We start from the raw sequence: 22223 nt of genomic DNA, 5'->3' as shown, positions 1-22223 counted from the left end.
CTCTTTGGCTTTGCGCTGTTGTAGATATGTATTTTAATCAAATTGGTATCATCTGCAGGTCCTGGAATTCTATCAGTTCAATGGACCAGGGAACAAGAAACGATGGAATTTGAGATTGCATTATATCAAGATGAAACTTTGACTTTCATCATTCAAATTGCATGTAGGCCATCTGAAAACTACATTTTGAGGTTCATATTTGACAATGAAAATACAGCCAAAAACCTTCAGAAGATTTTATCAGAGCAAGGCTATGAACTGAAAACTGGTACTAATAAAATGCATATTAAAAAATCAACAAAACCTCCAGAGCTTATCAGAGATGAAATAGAAAAAGCAATTATCACTGTGAAAGGAATATGGAAAATACATGTTCACTGTACAGTGACCACTTTTGCAGATTATGAACTTGTTGAGAAATGTAAAACAATTAGTACTGCGTGTGCTGAAGGCAATGTAGCAGTGTATGTTGAAGACAAGAAAATATGGATGATAGGTAGAAATGAGAAGGAATTAAAGAAACTGGAAGAAAAATTGATGGAAAAATGTTTTGTGTACAAAGATCAGATTCAAGACTTGACTGAAACCATGTACAATTCAAAAGGTATGAGCTATTTTCTACAATTTTATTCATTTAAGTTTTATAAAATGAGCCAAAAATTATATCACTTTCATATACACTTGTGTACACCATTCACATGTTACTAGAGAAGCCTTTAGCTTTTCTTTAACTTTATTAATAAATCATTTCATAGATAATTTTTGTTGCTATATGACAATTGCGTTATACTGATACATGTTATTGATACAACATGTTCCATAATGCAATGAAGTAGATTCAATGTGTTCAATTAAGAAAGACTTTATGGTAGCATACTACTACATTAAGGCTTATACTGTTTAGGACACAAAGATGGTGATATAATTAAATGGTATGTGAAATTGATGTTATAGATCAATTTGATTCAGTATCATAACTCATGGTATTGGGGTTGTGAAATGCAGACCCCGATTTCAAATCCACATGATGCTTTCGTTCATACGGACTGAATCAAATTCTAGAAAATCATATTCCCCTTCCCCTGAATTGCTTATCTTCTCACCTATTTGACTTGTATACTTCTTACGCATCATGCTATCTTTCATAATAAAGGCATTTTCTGTTGATTTGAGAAACTCTTTTAAGGTAATGACTGCCTTAAAGTACTGAATGTAAGAATACAGTTGAAAAGTGGATTAATACTTCTACTTTTAAGTAAATTTACTTCATTGCCAGAATTAAATACATTATTGACATGCTATGCATAGAAATGTAAATCACAATTTATTGTATAATTTTGTCAGTATTTACCATATGTTAAGATAAAATCTATGTGTACTGTCTTATGTTGCATAAATAAAAGGAAATGCGATCCACTCCCCCCTCCCACGCCCCCCCCCCCCCCCCCCCCCCCAAAAAAAAAAACCCCAAAAAACCCCAAAAATCCCCAAATAACAAAAAACAAAACAGTATAAAAAAAATGTCCTTCAACTTTATTTCATAACTTTTGCAAGCATCAGGATTGTGTTTGCATGTTTGTGTGTTAAACTGTGATCTTTAAATAAGAAATAAATGATAAAAGTATTAGGCCCTTCACTCAGGTCTACCTCTAAAAATAGAATTCAAAATGAATATTGTAGTTACTGAAGAAATATGAATATTCGTCATTGCATGCTTTCCATTTATATAAATAATCTAAAATGCCATTGAACTTTGATATCTCAATCACTGATACCTTAATACAATAGATGTGTCGAAGTGATTTGTAAGTCCCAACACTTATTTAGTCCCCTACCGGTTTTCACCGGAGGGGACTGTAGCTTTCCTCTGCGTCCGTCTGTCCATCCGTCCGTCTGTCTGTCCCACTTCAGTTTTCCACACTTTTTTTCTTTATGCGTTTGAGGAATAATATGAAATTTGCTGAACAGCTTCAAAATGTCAAACTACAGATCAAGTTTACACTTTTGTAGCGTCTGGTTGACATATTTTCGAGAAAATTAATTTTTTATATTCCAATTTCTTAATGTTCGGGTTCATTGTTGGTTTCGGTGTGTATTGAATAAACGACGAAAGTAATATGTAGTCAGGAATAATATCGTGCATTACTTGAAGTGGGACAGACAAACGGACGGTCAGACAGACGGACGGACAGACGGACTGACGGACGCAGAGGAAAGCTTTAGTCCCCTCCGGTGAAAACCGGTAGGGGACTTATAATAATAATGGAAAGGCGTGTTTCGATCAGTTTATAGCTTCGGGTTCGGTATTTCGTATGAGTTTTGGTAAAATGGGTAGGCAAACCCAGGCCGGGACAAAATAAAAGCCGGAGCAGGTCGAGATTTTTAACTCGGTTTTCGGAAAAATCCGGTTATTGAAATGGTGAAAATGGCGGGCGGGTGGCTGCCAAAAGGTTGTAACTCCCCCTTCAGTTTTCAAGTTAGGAGGTTATTCTTTTGCAGATCAATTGTACATATATCAGAGGTGTGCATATTGCTAGGATTTTGATTTCTGATAATTTATGAAAAAATATACCCCTCATTGTACGGATAACCCCTCCTACAGTTTTCAATAAAGGAAGTTGTTCTTTTGCAGATCAATTGTACATATATTGTACATATATTAGAGGTGTGCATATTGCTAGGATTTTGATTTCGGCAAAATATTGCATTTAGGGTATTCAATTTCACTGGATACGTAAGGTAGTGTTTATCAATTTAGGGTTGACATGGAATATGGATACAGTTCACATAAAAGAAAATCCGGTTTGCTGTCACACTTACAGCTTTTCACTTGTTCAGTTAAAATCGATAGTAGTTAACCAATGTCATTGACATTTTCAGGATATGTTGCCGACCGGTATATTTGTATTCTCTGTGAATATTGATAGACAACAATGCAAATTTTAAAATTGACGATTGTTGATTTCCAAGTTGTTAAAATGGGTAGGCAAACTCGGGTCAACATTTTAAAAGGGTCTGTGGTATTTCTTAAGAAGAAATTTAACAAATCATATTTAATTCCATTCTTCTTAAACGAGGTTTGTTGTTTAAAGCAGGCATGACGTATGATAAACGGGTCGATTGACAAAGATGAATTTGTTTGTTGTGCAACAGTTTGCATGCGAAGGGAATCTTTGAAACATACAAAATATATTGGGGTTAATTTTGTGAATTAAATTTAGATTAAATATTTCAAAGCGTTGACAGTTTTCACATATGACTGTGGTGTTAGCTTGTTTTGATTTTCGTTTCGTTTTCATTATTTATGATTTGTAACCTGGGAACTATCGCCTATATTTTGTAATTTTTAGGTACCAATCAAACAGAGACTTCGGTAAATCAGACAGTTGACTGTTTACCTACGCAAATTAAGCAAAATCTGATGTATTGACAAAGTACTAAAATACAATTAATTCTATCTGCAATTCGGTATGATCTTTTGCGTAAAGGTTGATTAGTGCAATGTGTTTTGTTGAGATGCGCTCAGGATTTATATAGAGTTTAATAACGATGATTCAAATTGAAAAATAAATTGTGCTTTTTGAAGCGCTAAGCATAGCTGCAGCGCTTTTTTGTCGCCAGATTTCTAAACCTACTTCCACTTTCGTTTTCGCGTTTCCTATATACCGCCACCTACTGGCGGATGCTGGAGAGGTCGTACCCTGGAGATGACGTACTCTTGAAATATCATAACTTTGCAGTAGGGAGACTTATTTAAATTGAAGTTATACTGCATGCAGATGCATTTGTTCTACAAGTATTAAATTAACAATAAGTTTTAAATGTCATTATTATGTATCAGATACGGGTGCTCCAAAAGCCATATCATGATGATTTATTTCGAGAAAAAAATGGATTTTATATGCATTAAGTTGTGTTTTAGGTGTTTATTGATAATTGGAATAATTCTACAACATCAATAGGTTTTGAGTGTTTTAAATTTAATATGTTACAGTTATGAACACCATACTGTATATAAAAATGCAGAATTTTTTATACAAATTTTTTTTTATAAACACCTCTTCCACGATAATTTTTGCTGCTTTTTATTAACATTATTTTAGGCTTCGTTTTCTGTTTGCAATATTTCAGGAATAGTTTTCTATCAATTTGCATTGATATGTAATATTTTAATTCTCCAAAACCAATGATTTGATTATTATTTATAAAAAAAAATGTAACTGTCAGTTACTTGAAATACTACTGTGAATATATGTAATAATCTTTATAAAGTGATACCAGCTAACCTCGTTTAATTTGCAAATATGATTTCATTAATGATCTAATTTATGTGCAGATTGGACAAATTACGCAGTAATATAAACACTTAGTAACAGTAAAAACTGAAAGTGATTTGTAAGATTCAACATTGCTATGAATTAAATATACATGTAACTTATTAGATATTTAAATAAATTCGCGTATTATGTGATAACTGTACCCATTATATTGACATATATGAAATGAAACTGTGCTTGATAACGTCGAAAAAAACACTAAAAGTTTTTTATCTGGGTTCAATTTTTCTAAAAAGAACCCGTATCCTATTACATGGCTACGAGTTTTCTTTAATACGACCTCTGATACGCTGGTGAAAACAGTTCTTCCATCCAATGGCAACTTCTCGGGCCTTTCCGGCAGACCTTGTATGTATTGCAGGTGTCACTACAGTATTCAAGATTACTATATATCCCTGCCATAAATGCGCATCTTTAGATACAAGTTATAAATTCAAAACAAACATCTGCGAAAATCCTTTTGATATTTTTTAAATCAAAGCTTCTACAATTTAGTAGCAAAACACAGGTACATCCAGCAAGGAACGAGAGTTTGTTTAAGTCGAAGTTACACGTGTGCTCGAAAACCACAAGACCACAAGCCAAGAACCTATCATCCCTCTTCCCCACAGGGGCTTGGTTGTTGGATAGTGAAGTTCTTAATTATTTGTTCCCGAAGAAAAAAATGGTTAACATTGGTAATCTTAGATGTATTTCTGTGTATTGCATTAAATAAATACACTGAAACCCCCCGTTTCAGTCATGTTAAAAAAGTGTATTCAATGTACATTATATAAAAGTAAAGGGGCGACACTCGCCATCTTGGATTTATAGGGGGTCCTCGTTTCAAGCTATGTTTTAAAAAAGTTCTTCCATTTCTCCAACGATTTCTGACGAGATCTAGGTTGTAAAATGTTAAAATAACTTATTCCTATCGTCTGACTACATCTGTATGCTGCATAATAAACACATCGTTCCGAAATGTACTAGATACTCGCCAAACTTATCGAAAGCAACGGAAGTTGATGCAAACTCTCCATATAATCACTGAGGAGATCCGAAAGCATTGGATAAACCAAGAGGAATACCTTTTCGCGGAATTGTTGTCCTCTCTAGATTTATCATACATTTTCGGAACATCTCATTGATTATATAGAGAATTAACGTCACTCAAAAGTAAACTTCCGTTGCTTTCGATAAGTTTGGCAAGTATATAGTACATTTCGGAACGATGTGTTTATTATGCAGCATACAGATGTAGTCAGACGATAGGAATAAGTTATTTGAATATTTTCCAACCTAGATCTTGTCAGAAATCGTTGGAGAAATGGAAGAACTTGTTTAAAACATAGCTTGAAACGAGGACCCCCTATAAATCCAAGATGGCGAGTGTCGCCCCTTTACTTTTTTTAATGTACATTGATTACACTTTTTTAACATGACTGAAACGGGGGGTTTTAGTGAATTTATTTATTGCAATACACAGAAATACACATAAGATTACCAATTTTAATCACTTTTTTCTTCGGGAACAAATAATTAGGAAATTCACTATCCAACAACCAAGCCCCTGTGCTCTTCCCATAAAAATCAACACGCATCACGAAAATGACCTAGCTCGCATTATTACAAAACGTGAATAGTCTGACATCTTACACATACCGGTATTTTTTCATTTCATAAAAAGGTAGCAGTTTGAAACGGCCCAATTCGAAGAGGAATTCGAATGGTTTTGCCTCAGCTAGGTTTTGACGTGAACCTACATGTACGGTGAAATACTGTTGTGACATCTGCATAGGCGTCCATGACAACATCCTTTTAATAATACGTGTTAAAAACGCGATACCTTTTACGTCTGATGAGATGTGAGCTAGACTTCATCGAATTCAATCATATACCCTAAAATATACCCCAGAAGAGACCGTATAGTTGATGCTTAAATGAAAAGAATTAAGCGACTCCATTTTGATATTCTAACATCTGGTAATGTTTATTCATTAGGGGTCTTTGCATGGTGTATTATTAAATAAGGCTGGAAATGTTGTTCGAATACCAAAGCTTATATTTTAAAGAATAAGTAGCATTCCCTGCAAGGAAGATCTTTATTCCGATTAGTATTATCTTACTTTTGTCAAAACTTTTTGGCTTTTTATTTTGCAATAATATTGGTATCGTAATTTGTCACTGTATTTTTTAGTGTTCATCTTTTTTTGTTTGGAAGTTGTCAGATGCAAAAACAAAGAAATTATGAAAATTAGCAAATAAACATAAATAAATATTAATCATCATTTTAACATTGTTATTGGCGACAATCTAATTTTACAAGAAACATGCACTCAGTAGCTCTGTTAAACAGTAGCGAAATCTGTTTAAAACTAACCAGCAATATCATTATAAATTTACTACAAATGATCTCGATTTCAAGATATTGCTAAAATTTTAAAATCAAGCAATATCTTTTTAAACACTCTTTAAGGCAGATTGTTATATAATTGTAAATTTGAAATTTCGATTTTATATTAAGTGCATTTTTCTCAATAACGAACAATATGATTCTTTACATGTATTTTCATATCAATCGATATATTTTTAACAATTTCTTACCGGCTTAGCGCTTTTCAGTACTTTCAGTACTTTGATTATTTTTTATAGTGCAGGTTTCTAATATTTAATTGTTTACAATTTCTATTTACGAACCATATTTGAGTGTTAAGCTTCGTATTATAAGCAAGATACAGAGCTTTGCTCCAAATTCTATGTTTGTACACAGATCCAAGGCCATTTCGTTGTTGTTTCCATTTGAAATGCTGAATAGGAAATACCAACTTAAAAATCTTAAGCTTAAAGATCATATGAAACGATATCCTGACCAAATTGAATTATATACGGGATTGAGTTCATAAGTGCCTATTTAACAAGACTGACATTGTTTTTTGAATATTTTATTCATGATGTGGTCGCCACAGTCGATCAAAATCCCTTAATCGGGAAAAGGAATATTGACTTACGCGGCTTACCTCCCTTGTTTTTGACGTCAGTAAGACCCAATGGCCTTATAAGGCTATGTTGTGAACACAAATATCCAGGTCTTTTTGTGGTATTTTAAAAGAAACCATGGCAGTATTTTTTCTCTCAAGAAATGAAATCGTGTGAGTTTATATTTGATAGCGTGTACCTATTCAGTTTAGAGACTGCACGGAGAATGAATGATTTTCTTCATAGATCTACATGCAAGTATAATATAATTTTAATATATGCATGTATATATGTTTTATTACAATCTTTTTAATGAAATTGTCAAATTAAAAAAATAACTGATCGTTTTCTCCCATTTGCACGTTCATGCAATTCATTAAGAATTTTCTTTTCTAAAGAACTTATAGACCTCGTGGTGCCTAATTCGCTTCACGATTAAATTGTTTGTTGCGCTTTCAAATTCACAAACATGTTACCATTTAATTATTTTAAGTCTAAAAGAAATTTCTTCAAATGTTTTGATTTTGAAACGTGTACTTATATGTGTGGTGTTTTGATTTTACAGCGTAAACATGTGCGGTGTTTACTCACAGATCCCTTCTATTTACCTTTCTTCTGAAATGTTTTTCTTTCGTTCTTTTATTATTATTGATGCTTGTTCTTAATAAAATCTGTTGATTATCTTCACATTCGTTCACAAGAATTTTTATCAAACAAACAATTTATTTTACCGATACATTTCTAAATCCTTAAATGCCATATTTCCGCGATCTAATTTAATAAAACGTTAATGCACGTGTACAACAAAGTATTTTCTATAGATATTGTTACATGAATAAGTCATAAATTTATATTATTTTAAAATAACATTTGAGAATAATTTTGCGGCATTTTATAGCAGCTCTTAATTACAAACTATGTACACAATGCCTCAAACATTTTCATTGGCCTGCCTTATACTTTTTTATGTGACAAAATAAATCAAATGAATTAAATGCTTTAATTCCGTTTAAATGTAGCTCAATCATTATACGTATCGAAGAAGAAAATTATGTTTCCATTCAAAAGGATTAGGATAATTCATTAATCAGCTGTTAATGTTGGAGCATTTTTTTCGTTAAATTTTCACTGCAGTACGGGGTCTTCATCATGATGATCTCATTTGAAAAGAAGGACGCGTTTATATATGCAAAAATTACTTAAATCAAATCGATAAACTACTGAAAAATTACAGTAGTTTTGATGCATTGTTTACATCGGTGGGTCTGTGTGACGTCATAAATCCCCAAAATCAAGAACGATAAACGAGGGAGAATTTTTTCAGGTGCTGAGTTTTCACGGGTATTTCTCAGTAATGCAAAGGCAAAAATATCTTACTTCAAGTATTTCAACATTTGTTTATACCAAGCTTTATATTTATGAAAGAAAATCATCGTGTAAAAAATCGTTTTATATGACCTTTCATATGACCTTTAATGTAATAAACTTATGTTAACAAAATATGACTCAAATCTAGCTGAATTGTGAGCTCTGTATCTTGCTTTTAATTCTACGATTGACGCTGAAATTTTGGTTGATCATTAGAACGTAAATATAGGGAATTGGAAGAACAGTGTTCCCTTACCAAATGTTTAGTTTTATATCTTGCGTAGGATGTTCTTATTCTTGGTAAAAATGGTATTCCATTAAGGTACAATGTCAAAGATTACGTGTATGCAAAAAAGTGTAAAATTCAAATACTTTACAATATTTATTTTTTGTTATTCTATTGAGGGGCCATATGGCACAATATCTTTTGAACGCCCATTTACGTCATTGTTGCTTAGGTGAGCAATGTGGGCCCATGGGCCTCTTGTTATTAACTATGTTTCTAGGGTAATAGAAAACAATTCAAAACAATATTTAGTATTCTACTGATGTTGATATGAGTATTTAGATGTTTCAAATTTGCATAAGCTTTTTTATTCATTTTCAGTTTGAAATCTATTTTGGTTTGAATTCTTTTATCTTTTGAATTGTTTTCTGTCCTATACTTTAAAAAAGCTTTGTTGTCAAACTGCAATTAAATGCAGTGAAATACAATACCTTTAACAGTTTGTTTTTCATTTTTAGATGATTTGGTTATTGCACTAGGTGGAAAAGAAATGAAACTTGGATCTTTAAAAATAGGTTCTTCCCAAAAGTTAAGACCTCTGGAGATACGTTGCAGTAAAGAAGATTATTATAAACTCCTCCTAATCTTTGAAAGTGAAAGTTTTAGGAATAAAGCTGCACAGTTAAGATTCACTGGAAAGTTACCAGCGCTGACAATTGTATTAAATCCTTCATTTCGGGATGTTGATGATGGTGTTCGATATGTTGAAAACTTTTTAAAAAATATACTGCCAACTGTCACATCATCATGCCAAAAACTTAAACAGAAAGTGGTTGATTCATACATAAAAGAAGTTTTGAAGTGCTTTAATGGAGATGTGCAGGTGTATTATGATGAAGATGATAACACATGCTTGTGGTGTGTGTGTGAAGAAAAAAATTCTCATTTAATTGGCGAAGCTTTTGACCTGTTGGCTCATGGTGATTATCATGAAAGGGTCTCCAATGATCCACCAAGCCATGATCATGATGAAACATTGATAACATGTCGTTTGATTCCATTGGAATTGGAACTTTGCAAAAAATTCAATATCTCAGAGACATTGAGAGCTTATCATGGGAAAGCAATCAAACATATTTCTATTGATGAAGACAAATGTGAATTTAAGATTAGTGTAATAAATGGTGATGGCTCTGTTGTCAAAAAAGATATCCAACGCTTCCTTGATGTGAAGAAAGATACAAAGATGGCCATCAAAAAGATTCCTAAATGCTGCATTAATTTCTTGAAAATGCCTGTAGTAAAGAAAGAAATTGGCACAGAGGTGCCATACTATGTTCATGTTCAAAATGACGAATGTAATCCTGATGTATACAGTGATACACAAGAGAATGCCAACAAAGTTGTTTGCATAATTGAAGGCTTGTTTCTGCAGGAAAAGGTTGATTTGAAAATTTTTAAATGTGGTTCAGATATTTTAAAGACAAAGGTTGAAGAATGGAGAAAAGAATTGTCTGACATGGTTGGTATTGACTTTACTGCAGAGCACTTTGAAATATGGGGTCTAAGAAGATATGTAGAAAAGATATTATCTCAGCTGGAAAACGAGTGTCAACAAAATACAAAGGCATCGTCATTAGAATTGAGTGGCAAAGATAAATTTCTCACAGCATGTGAAGGAGGAGAAATCCCATTTTCAAAAGAAGAAGATGTTAATTGTTTGGAAAGTAGGGCCTTCCAAAACAAAATTGTAGAAATCCAAGATAAACACAATTGTTTAATAAAACTTGATATGGAAAATGCCTACCCTTTAGAGAATAGAATAACAAATGGATGGAGTTGGTATTTCCAAAGTGGACAAAGAGTCTCATTTGAAAATTCTGAAGTAATAGCTATGCAACCAAACCAGACATCATGTGTAGTCAAATTTCTTCCACAGACTCAACAAACAAAATCAGGTATGTTTGTTGGATAAGTTTAAAATTAAAATGGTCTATCAAGAACTTTCTTAATAATAGTAATAAGTGCTTCACATATGAGTTTTAAGATGACATGAATTAGATAGTTCGTATTATTACCCTATCATTCCAACTACTGCGCCTTATTATTTGTCAATTTTTTTTTTGTTCCCATAATTGCTACTCACCCTCTATATAAGATTCATGCTTCACCCAAACACATTACATTGGACGTGATGATTTATAGAAACCTGTATTGAAGAATATTTGACAGTCATTGCAGTGGTAGGGAATATCCCATGATTTGAAGAAAAAAACCAGAAATCATTCTCCCATTACAAAAACTTTCTTTGAAAATCAACATGGCTATTGAACTGTAAATAAGTATCACTACTGCCTTCAGTTAGGACTTTGCTTTCAGCAGAGCCCGACTAAACACCATCAAAATCATTTGCCAACAGAGAGTCATGTTGATTGTTAGTTATATCTAATTAGTTCTGATAAAAAATATTCTCTGAAAAAAACTTTTCAAAATCATTGGCCAATAAAGATGAAACTTTTAGAACCGTTGGAAAAATTATTAGGTTAATTGTGTTGATTCAAGTTTGTGCAAATCAATAGCAATGTACAGTAAAACTTGTTGAATCCGGATGTCGTGCAATCCGGCATGTTGTCCAATCCGGCTGAATTATTCAATCCCTTGACATTTTCTTATCATTTTATGTTAAAACAATGTTGTGCAGTCTGGATCTATTCTGTAAACTGGCCAGGATTAAAAGAACCGACTGCTAATAATAAGTGAGAGTTATCTCCTGTAATCCAGATCGGTAATATCGGTAAATTTTCCCATCATTGCTATTAATTTAAACAACTGTGGATGTAAATCCGTACTAGCAACTCATTCCAGTTTATTCCATTAAGTCTTGTTATAAATAAATACATATTTTTTTTGTCCCCCGCCGCAACGCGGAGCGGGGACATAGAAATGCCGGGCGTCCGTCCGTGTGTCCGTGGGTCCGTGTGTCCGTGGGTCCGTCCGTCACACTTTTTTGTAAGCGCTCTCATGCCTACAAATTTTGACGGATTTTCATTAAATTTATACCAAATGTTTATACCACTATTACCTTGGTCAAGTTCGAAAATCAGCATTGGTCGATACTTTTTGTTGGAGTTATGGGACTTTGACCGCAATAATGACTCCATTTTATCCAAAAATTGACCTTGTAAGCGCTCTCATGCCTACAAATTTTGACGGATTTTCATTAAATTTATACCAAATGTTTATACCTCTAATATGTTTTACGGTGCTACCGTTATGGCGAGCGCAGCAAGAATTACAATACCTTGCATCATTGTCAACTTATAGTTTTATTTAGGTATCAACGAACGTCAAATAATTTTGAGAGTATTGCTCTACAATAAGTATGCCAAATGTACTAATTTTAATGGTTATGATACATACAGCGCAACCCCCTTCCCAGAGAGAGAGAGAGAGAGAGAGCCAGAGAGAGAGAGAGAGAGAGAGAGAGAGAGAGAGAGAGACAGAGAGAGCCCGGTACCTGTTTGTAGGTGTTTATATTCCCACTTTTAAATTTAATGGTCTGACTATATGCAATATCTACATAATTCTTTTAACTGTTTATTTTTTCATTTTATTCCTTTTTATTTATTTCAAAATGTCCTATTGTTTATTTCCTCCCTACTCATGCATGCACAATTAGCTTAAAAATGGATCTTTATGACAGTAAAGTATGGCTATTGCTAATATATATATACATAAAATCTCTATATTAAAAAAAATTAAAAACAAATCAACCTTCAATGAGGCAGGTATCGCAGTCTATTCTGGAATAGCTAGTACACGCATATACAGATGTTTGATCCACCTCTAAATTTATCGCGGGAAATATAGCGCGAGTGCACTGTGACGTCATCCATGACTTTGTTCGTCTTTGTTTACGTTTCTCGACTCATTACGGAGGTATGGAAGCATGTAACAAATCTTTTGAGGCTTGCCAAAGCATATGCGATACTCAAAACGTGTCTTCAGACTTTAAGTCACTGTAAATTACGAATTAAAAGTCGGCCATTTTTGGCATAGCACCACGGGTGAAAACATTAGAGAGCATTATGGGACGTAGACAAAAAATTTTGTTTGATTAACTGTAGGTTTAGCTCGTTCTTTTTCCCGCGCACACTGGTTCTTAGAGCTCGCTTCGCTCGCCGGCGCTGCGCGCCGGCGAGCTGCGCTCACTATTACCTTGGTCAAGTTAGAAAATCAGCATTAGTCGATACTTTTTGTTGGCGTTATGGGACTTTGACCACAATCATGACTCCGTTTTATCCAAAAATTGACCTTGTAAGCGCTCTCATGCCTACAAATTTTGACGGATTTTCATTAAATTTATACCAAATGTTTATACCACTATTATCTTGGTCAAGTTCGAAAATCAGCGTTAGTTGATACTTTTTGTTGGCGTTATAGGACTTTGACCGCAATAATGACTCCGTTTTATCAAAAAATTGACCTTGTAAGCGCTCTCATGCCTCCAAATTTTGACGGATTTTCATTAAATTTATACCAAATGTTTATACCACTAATACCTTGGTCAAGTTCGAAAATCAGCATTGGTCGATACTTTTTGTTGGAGTTATGGTACTTTGACCGCAATAATGACTACGTTTTATCCAAAAATTGACCTTGTAAGCGCTCTCATGCCTACAAATTTTGACAGATTTTCATTTAATTTATACCAAATGTTTATACCACTAATACCTTGGTCAAGTTCCTAAATCAGCCTTGGTCGATAGACTTGATACTAGTATACTGCTTGACCGGCGGGGGACCCTGGAATTCTATTCTTGTTCAGCCAAAATTTGATCAATAGTGGGGGCTGCGTATTTTCCTTTATTCCATTTTTTAGGCCGTGATTCTGGATACCATGGGAGTACATGTAAACTGCCGATATATCGTTTGTAATGTTTTATGGTTACACTTACAGAGTTTCATTTTATTCTGTCAAAAATGCTTCATTCTTTATTAAATTCCCATGTATTTGATTATTTATACTATTTCCTGTTTCAAAAGTTCTTGCCATTACATAAACAGCCACCTGTTTACTTGTCCTATGGTCAATGTTTGTTAACAATTTCCGGTGACTCATGCACTTGTCTCGTGTTGGACTTCTCAGGTTAATCTGGTATTGGAAAACATATCAAGCACGATGATTTGAATGAAAAAGTATTTCCATTCATGATTGTACTTTTTCTGTAATGCAATTTTTGTTTTCAAAATAAAACATGAATATAAAAATTGGCTCTGTATTCGCGATTGAGGAGGTTTAATATATTTCCGAAGAATTTTAAACTTTGCAGTAGACGATAAAGACCTACTGCATGAAATACTAAAATTAATTTGCATCAGTGCCCTCCAAACCAAATGTTAATTGCTTAATCTGGCCTTTTTCAGAACCACCCTTGGCCGGATTAGACAAGTTTTACTGTATTCTTCTTAACTGTCAAGATATTTTGTATTTAAAGTCACACATTTGCATTGATCTAAGGTACAAGAATTGTTTCAGGGGAGTGATGTGGCCTCAGGGCCTTTTATTGTATTTGAAAGGTCATTTAAAGATTTTAAAAAATTATTTTTGAAGTGATACATATTCAAAAAGGCAACACAACCCACTCCAAAAATGCATTGCAAGCAACAATTTCTCTGCCGGTGTGGAGAGATGGACAAAGTAAGGAAAAGGAGTTTTTAAGAAAATTCATTCAATTGCTTTTTCTAAGACTTCGAGACCAAAATATTTCAACAGTTGTTTTCGAATTGGTGATGGATAGTACTCCCCAGTGGCCAGAAAAACAAGTTTTAAAATCCATTCTCTATTGGAGGCGACATTTCATGGATTTGACAGTGTTTTGTCATCCTGACAGCGACAAATACAAAAAACTTTTGCCTATTTTTCAAGAATTGAAAGGTAAGTTAGTTTATTATTATGAAGATTCGCACACATTAAATGATTTGATGATGATGATGATGATGATGATGATGATGATGAGAAAATAGTCAGAATACTATGTAAAATTGGTTTATTGGCTGGATGCTAGTTTGGCTGATCCTGGCGACACACACTTCATTACTTTTAACAGAATTTAATGAATAGTATTTAATATATGCCAGATAAAAGTATACCTTATTAACAAACAATTTTAGTTTCATTATTGGGAGTCTATAATGGATCACATGTCTCCTAAAACAACACAAGTAGACTCCACATGTCACTTTGGTTAATAATACACCTTACATGAAATCAAAGTACTGAGAGTACTGAAGGCTTTTTTTGTAATTGTCTGATACTTTGTCTAGAATTTACTCAATCCCGGCCTTCATAATTGTAGAAAATTGACACAACGGTATATTATGTAAAATAAGACCTCAAAGAAAAATTTTAAAAATTACATCTAACCGGGAAAATCAAAACAACTATATCAAAGTAGATAGTTTTAATCATTAGATTTATTCAATTTTGTGATCCAAAGGAAAATCCTTAAATGGGATGGTATCCGTAATAAAAGTTTTATGAAAACCCCAAAAACTCTAAAACTGCTGAATTAACAAACAAAGTAAACATTTGTGTACCGATAACAAACACAGGCACCTGACATTAGAAATATTTTTTGTTATACAATAAGATTCCAAGACAATAAAAAGATTTGTCACGGTCGCCTTTTTGATTTTTAATACCGACTTATCTGACACGATTTTCTTCATTTGCGATTCATGTAAATGTAATAGGTAAAAATAAATCCGTTCGCCACTTACTACTTTTTTGTGTAAACTCGTGCATCACCTACACGTATTATGGAACAACCGTTTCTTTCATTAACACAAAATCATTTACCAACAGACAGGACGGGATCAACCTTACTTTGAGAACTACAAAAGCAACAGCAATCTTGTATAAGTCATTGAATTTGATCCTGATAGTGAACATGAATCTGTAAATATTTTAAGCATGTTTTATTTATGAAATATTTACAAAAACTCTTTATTTAGTTTTAAATTACTTTTTTAAAACTTATTGACTTTTCACACAATAATGGTAATGCATTACTTTACTCATGTAATGGTAATGTAATGCATTACTTCAAGAAAATTAAGTAATGGTAATGGTTATTGAATGCCCTAATTAATGAAGTAATGGTAATGTAATGCATTATTTTACAATGTCATTCACTCCAAGCCTGATTCCAACTAAGCAGGAAAACATGAACATTAACATTTAACTTTTTTTTTTTCACATTACAAATCAGCCCATTAACAAAATCCAACTATCTCGGGCAAAGATAGTTAGTCATAGAGTAAGATTACATGTATTATAACAATTACAGCATATCTGCAAATTTCACAATATTAATTTTAAACATTTGTATTTTTGACATATTTATGTCTCCCCTTTCAAACGGGAGACATATTGTTTTTGTCGACTTTCTTTTTAGGGTCTTCCGTCTTCAGCGGAAGACCCTTCTATTATTCTATTGTTTCTTTTTCACTTTTTTTATTGTTAGGGTTTTCCGTTTTCAACGGAAAACCCTTCGGTTATTCTACTGTTTCTTATTTATTTTTTTTTTTCCCGCAAATTTTGTGAAGGCCATTTCTCGAACATTTTTTGTCTGATTGCTATGAAACTTTCAGGGTATGTAGATGATATTAAGATCTCTAGACGTTTTTTTCAGATTTTTAATATTCACTTCCGGTTATGAGTTATTGTCCTTTAATTGAAAATTGGGGGGGTCTTTTGTCCAGAGTTGATCTCGGGAACTACAGATGATAGGTGAATGAAATTTGGCGAAATTGTCTGTAACATTTTATAGTTTTGCTGGCATGAAAATTTTGGTAATTTCTTTGTTAGTTTTTGAGCTATTTGTCGCCAAAGTTTAAGATTTTTTCGGGGCTGAAATTTTGTTGCTTTTTGTATTATAACTTTTAAACTAAAAATATTTTGTTAAAACACATAGAATAAAAGTTGTTTAGAATAACAAGAGCTTTCATTTAAAATTAAGAAAAAAGGGCTGGCCCTATAATTAGGGGTCAGCAGTCCATAAACGTTTTTTTCTGATTGCTAAAAAAATTATCATTTTATGAAAAAAAAATAACTAGATTACTTTTAATAGATTAAATTTTGTCATTTGGTATGAAATCAAACAAGCTCTGTGCTATATTTATTTGTAATTTCATAAAACAAATATGCGAGAATCGTACATGAACGAGTTAATTGTCTACATAGACACACAAGCGAACAATGCCGCTCCCAGGCGTAGCATTTGTTATTCGGCCCGCCCATCCAATTGTATGCATTAAGATTACATGTAGGATATGTAAATGTACATTTGACTTTGAAATAACATCTGCTATGATAATTACTTTTGAAATGAACAAGAAACAACCTATTTCTACCTTTCTAAGGTATATATGCATAAAAAAAGTAGAAAAACATGTCAAATTTGAACATTTTTCATGGAAATCAACTCGATCTGTCTCCAGCTACCTTGGTGTGTTTGAATTTAATTTTAATTTAAGGCAGATGTCTAACTTGTAGGTTGTAACGTACTGTTTTAGCATGGTTAGAAGGAGACTAGAAATCAGAATAGATTAGATATTCACTAAATATGATTGTTAGCTTACTTTTTTCATGAAAACAAGAAATCACAAGCAGGACAGCTGTCTTTTTGTTTATTAAAATGGTACATATCATACAATAAACAAATAAAGATCAAATTTTAGAATCATTGATGATTGTTTTCAAATATATGTGAGAAATGACTCAAGGAAATTGCCACAAGTTTCATAAAATTAGGTAAAACATTTCAAACCATTACTTTTTGTGAAAATCAAAAGATGGGGGGTGGGGGTATACATATAAGGGCATTTCTAAGTGATGTGAAGCTTTTTATCATGATTATATCATGTAGATGTATGTTGTATTGAATAAGGTTTCTTTTTAAAGGTGGTTGAACAACAATTGACCTCTAAAAGGTCAGGTAATGATGTTTTACTATGGAGAACCATATAAATCTGTGTTTACTAAAGGAAATTGGAAATGGTGGGTTCACTTAAATGGCCATTTTTTTATTAAACCTCAATGGAATTGGCAATATGTGGTATTCTTTTTCTCAGAATTGCATTAGCTTTCTTATTCTAAGACAAACCGTCTTTTCATAAAATGTTAGTGTATAAAGTTAAAGGTACATGTACAAGGAACAGTTTCGGATAAAGTACCGTCATTATTTTTGTAAAATTGAGAGTGACTGTACTTGAAGGTTTATCAGTGTTGCATAGATTCATGAAATGAATTTTAATGATTATCATTAGTTAGAGGGATGTCTCTTGTTGGAATTGGTAAGCAATATTAAGGCCCTCTTGTTGGAATTGGTAAGCAATATCAAGGCCCCTAATTTTAAGTACATGTACATGAGAAGCAGTAAATAAATAAATTGTGAAACTTGCGACTATGACTGTTGTTTTGACTTTACACAGTGAAATTGAAGGTTACAAACACAGGTTATATAACATGAAATGTAGGTGGATGGGATATTATATACCTATTTACTGGGTATGAGGACAATAGCAAGTTTATTGTCCCCCAAGACAGCAACTATTTCATGAGGCAAAGCCAAGGGAAAGGGACATTAAGTGGGACAATAAACTTGCTATTGTCCGAATAGTCAGTTAATTTGTATTTTATTATACCAAAGAAAACTTTATTTGTCAGCGATACAGAATTTCTTGATGATAAACAAATTAGAGTTATCAAACTTTGTATTTAATGCAGTGATCTGATTAGGTCAGAGGTGTTCCTAATTTAAAAAGGAGGGAAATCGAATTCTGCTGATGAATGGTTTTGGTGACTATTCACCATGGGCAGATAGCATGGATACTATTTCAAATTAAGGTCAAGGTCAAGAATCATTAAAACAATTTGGCCGGACCATAACACAAGACACAAGACTCCTTTAAACAAAGAACTATAATAATACACTTAGGTGTACTATTGAATAATATTTGACCTTGACCTTGTTTTACTCAAGGTCAAATTAAGAAAAAAATAATAAAATTTTGTCTGGGTCATAACTTTAATACCCTTTGACATTAAGACTTTAAACTTGGAACATATGTAGATTGTATTAAGAAGGAGTGCACGTCACCAAAAGTTTGACCTTGACCTATTTTGTTTTTCAAGGTCAAGCTTTTCATAAAAAATATTGTCTGGACCATAACACAAGACTCCTTTAACATACAGACTTTTAACTTGTATCATAGATAGATAGTATATAACCTAGTATAACCTTTTCAAAATTTTTGACCTTGACCTAGAATTTTTATTTCGAGGTCAAATTAGAAAAAACTTCATTGTTCAACTTCTTAATATACTTTGACAGAAGGACTTCAAACTTAAAACAAAGAACAATTATAATACACTTAGGTGTACTATTGAAAAATATTTGACCTTGACCTTGTTTTACTCAAGGTCAAATTAAGAAAGAAATAATAAAATTTTGTCTTGGTTAAACTTTGATACCCTTTGACATTAAGACTTCAAACTTAGAACATAGGTAGATGGTATTTAGAAGGAGTGCGCGTCACCAAATGTTTGACCTTGACCTATTTTGTTCTTCAAGGTCAAGCTTTTCATATAAAATATTGTCTGGACCATAACACAAGACTCCTTTAACATACAGACTTTTAACTTGTATCGTAGATAGATGGTATATAACTTAGTTGAAACTTACCAATATTTTTGACCTTGACCTAGAATTTTTATTTCGAGGTCAAATTAGAAAAAACTTCATTGTTCTACTTCTGAATATACTTTGACAGATGGACTTCAATCTTTAAACAAAGAACAATAATAATACACTTAGGTGAACTATTGAATAATATTTGACCTTGTCCTTGTTTTACTCCAGGTCAAATTAATAGAAATAAATAATAAAATTTTATCTGGGTTATAACTTTAATACCCTTTAACATTAAGACTTCAAACTTGGAACATATGTAGATAGTATTAAGAAGGAGTGCACGCTACCAAAAGTTTTGACTTTGACCTATTTTGTTTTTCAAGGTCTAGCTTTTCATAAAAAATATTGTCTGGACCATAACACAAGACTCCTTTAACATACAGACTTTTAACTTGTATCATAGATAGATGGTATATAACCTAGTTTAACCTTACCAATATTTTTGACATTGACCTAGAATTTTTATTTCAAGGTCATATTAGAAAAAACTTCATGTTCAACTTCTGAATATACTTTGAAAGAAGGACTTCATACTTTAAACAAAGAACAATAATAATACACTTAACGAGGCCAGGTCTAATTTGTTTTGCCCTAGATTTTTGGATGAGACTTTTTACATGAATTTCTACTGATATAATTATTATTTTAAGATTAAAAAATAAGACATTTACCACACCGTTTGTTTAGGGGGTCATCTCAAAGTTTGTTAATCTTTAACATAGGACCCTATGGGATTTTGCTTGAACTGTATCAATTTTGCATATTTTTTACATTTTTTCAAAACTTCTGCCCTAGGGATTTCTTTTTCTGTTCTACATATTAAAGTTATTGCTAAAAGGTATCAAATGGTCAAATAAAAAAAACCTTTTACCTCCTGGTTTGTTCCAGGGGTCTTATCAAAGTTGATTTTTGTATGCCCAATTTCCCAGATTCGTCAGATAATGGCTATTTTTAATTTGACAAAGGCGGAAAAGGTGATCTATATAGTATTATTAAAATATTCAGACATATTTAAGTAATAAAAAAATATATAGCATCACATATTAAGGGTCATTAATATAAAATACATAATTACTGTCTTGAATTATATGAATTAAGCTATATTTAGGCGGGTTAAGAAAACGTGACAGAGGGCTAGGCTTGCTGAACCCTCTTCACGTTTTCGACCCGAGCCCTAATATAGCTTATACTTCGAGACATTTATGTTTATTCCACAATATAACATTCTTTTTATGCATCAAACGAGATATTTTCAACAATTTTCGCTGAATATCTGCAGTTGAAACTATCACGCCATGGCGTCAACCAAGCAAAAAGATGACGTCACAATACAAATGAAACGCTGCACGAAAGCGTGCGTACTCGTTCTGTACTCGGCCTCGTTAAGTGAACTATTGAATAATATTTGACCATGACCTTGTTTTACTCCAGGTCAAATTAATAGAAAAAAATAATAAAATTTTATCTGGGTCATAACTTTAATACCCTTTGACATTAAGACTTCAAACTTGGAACATATGTAGATAGTATTAAGAAGGGGTGCACGCTACCAAATGTTTTGACCTTGACCTATTTTGTTCTTCAAGGTCAAGCTTTTCATAAAAAATATTGTCTGGACCATAACACAAGACTCCTTTAACATACAGACTTTTAACTTGTATCATAGATAGATGGTATATAACCTAGTTTAACCTTACCAAAATTTTTGACCTTAGCCAACAATTTTTATTTCAAGGTCAAATTAGAAAAAAACTTCATTGTTCAACTTCTGAACATACTTTGACAGAAGGACTTCAAACTTTAAACAAAGAACAATAATAATACACTTAGGTGTACTTTTGATTTATATATGACCTTGACCATGTTTTACTCAAGGTCAAATTAGGAAAAAGATAAGAACATTTTGTCTTGATCTGGGTAACATATAGCTGACATCATTCTTTTTCAATTGTTTAATTTGCCCCATATTACAATCCTTGGGGAGAAGGTGAGACATGTGTTTTTTTGTTATAAAAAACAATACCCACTAGTTACAAGTACATCGATATTGTATCTGATATTGTTTTTCAAATATAAAACTAATTCATTATATGTCTCTGTTTTCTTTTGAGATCTACAACACATTTTATATTTAAATATCTTGTATGCTATGAATGACACAATAGTATTAAAATAGCGTATTTTTGTATTTCTTTCAAAATAAAAACCCAAAATAACACGTTTCCACTGTATATCAAATCCTATAACTAAGCTTAAAGTTGACCATATCATCTTAACATGTTCACACTCAAAAACCAAATGTTTTACATCTTCAATTTCGCTTAACATTTAACTTGGTTCTTCAATCGATAAGATTGTATATACTAGATCTTGATACGAATAACGAGTAGGTTCTCCGTCCTATTTTGTTTTTATATGATACGATGAAATATCAAAATTCTCTCCCAAATCTGCAATCTTGGTAAATCTAGGTTTTTTGTCCCGAGACCGGAAACGGACGAACGAAAGGGATTTATAAAATTAAAAGCTGTTTTTTTTTATACATTTGTCTAGTGTACACCACTGTTAATCATGGAA

The 22223-nt window shown here is 32.6% G+C and overlaps 1 protein-coding gene across 1 annotated transcript in view; it reads left to right on the top strand.

Annotated features, from left to right (window-relative positions):
- The window catches only part of LOC128180573 (uncharacterized), a 72564-nt gene that overhangs the window by 11257 nt on the left and 39084 nt on the right, over window positions 1-22223 (top strand). The window contains exons 6-8 of the mRNA XM_052848692.1: window positions 59-604; window positions 9405-10844; window positions 14501-14824. Coding sequence (XP_052704652.1) covers window positions 59-604; window positions 9405-10844; window positions 14501-14824 — 2310 coding nt within the window. The remainder of the gene's footprint in view (window positions 1-58; window positions 605-9404; window positions 10845-14500; window positions 14825-22223) is intronic.

Source organism: Crassostrea angulata, chromosome 4 (assembly GCF_025612915.1).
Source record: "Crassostrea angulata isolate pt1a10 chromosome 4, ASM2561291v2, whole genome shotgun sequence".
In the NCBI taxonomy this organism is placed as follows: Eukaryota; Metazoa; Mollusca; class Bivalvia; order Ostreida; family Ostreidae; genus Magallana; species Magallana angulata.
The sequence above is the reverse complement of the archived record's forward strand: the minus strand, read 5'-3'. Positions and strand labels throughout refer to the sequence as shown.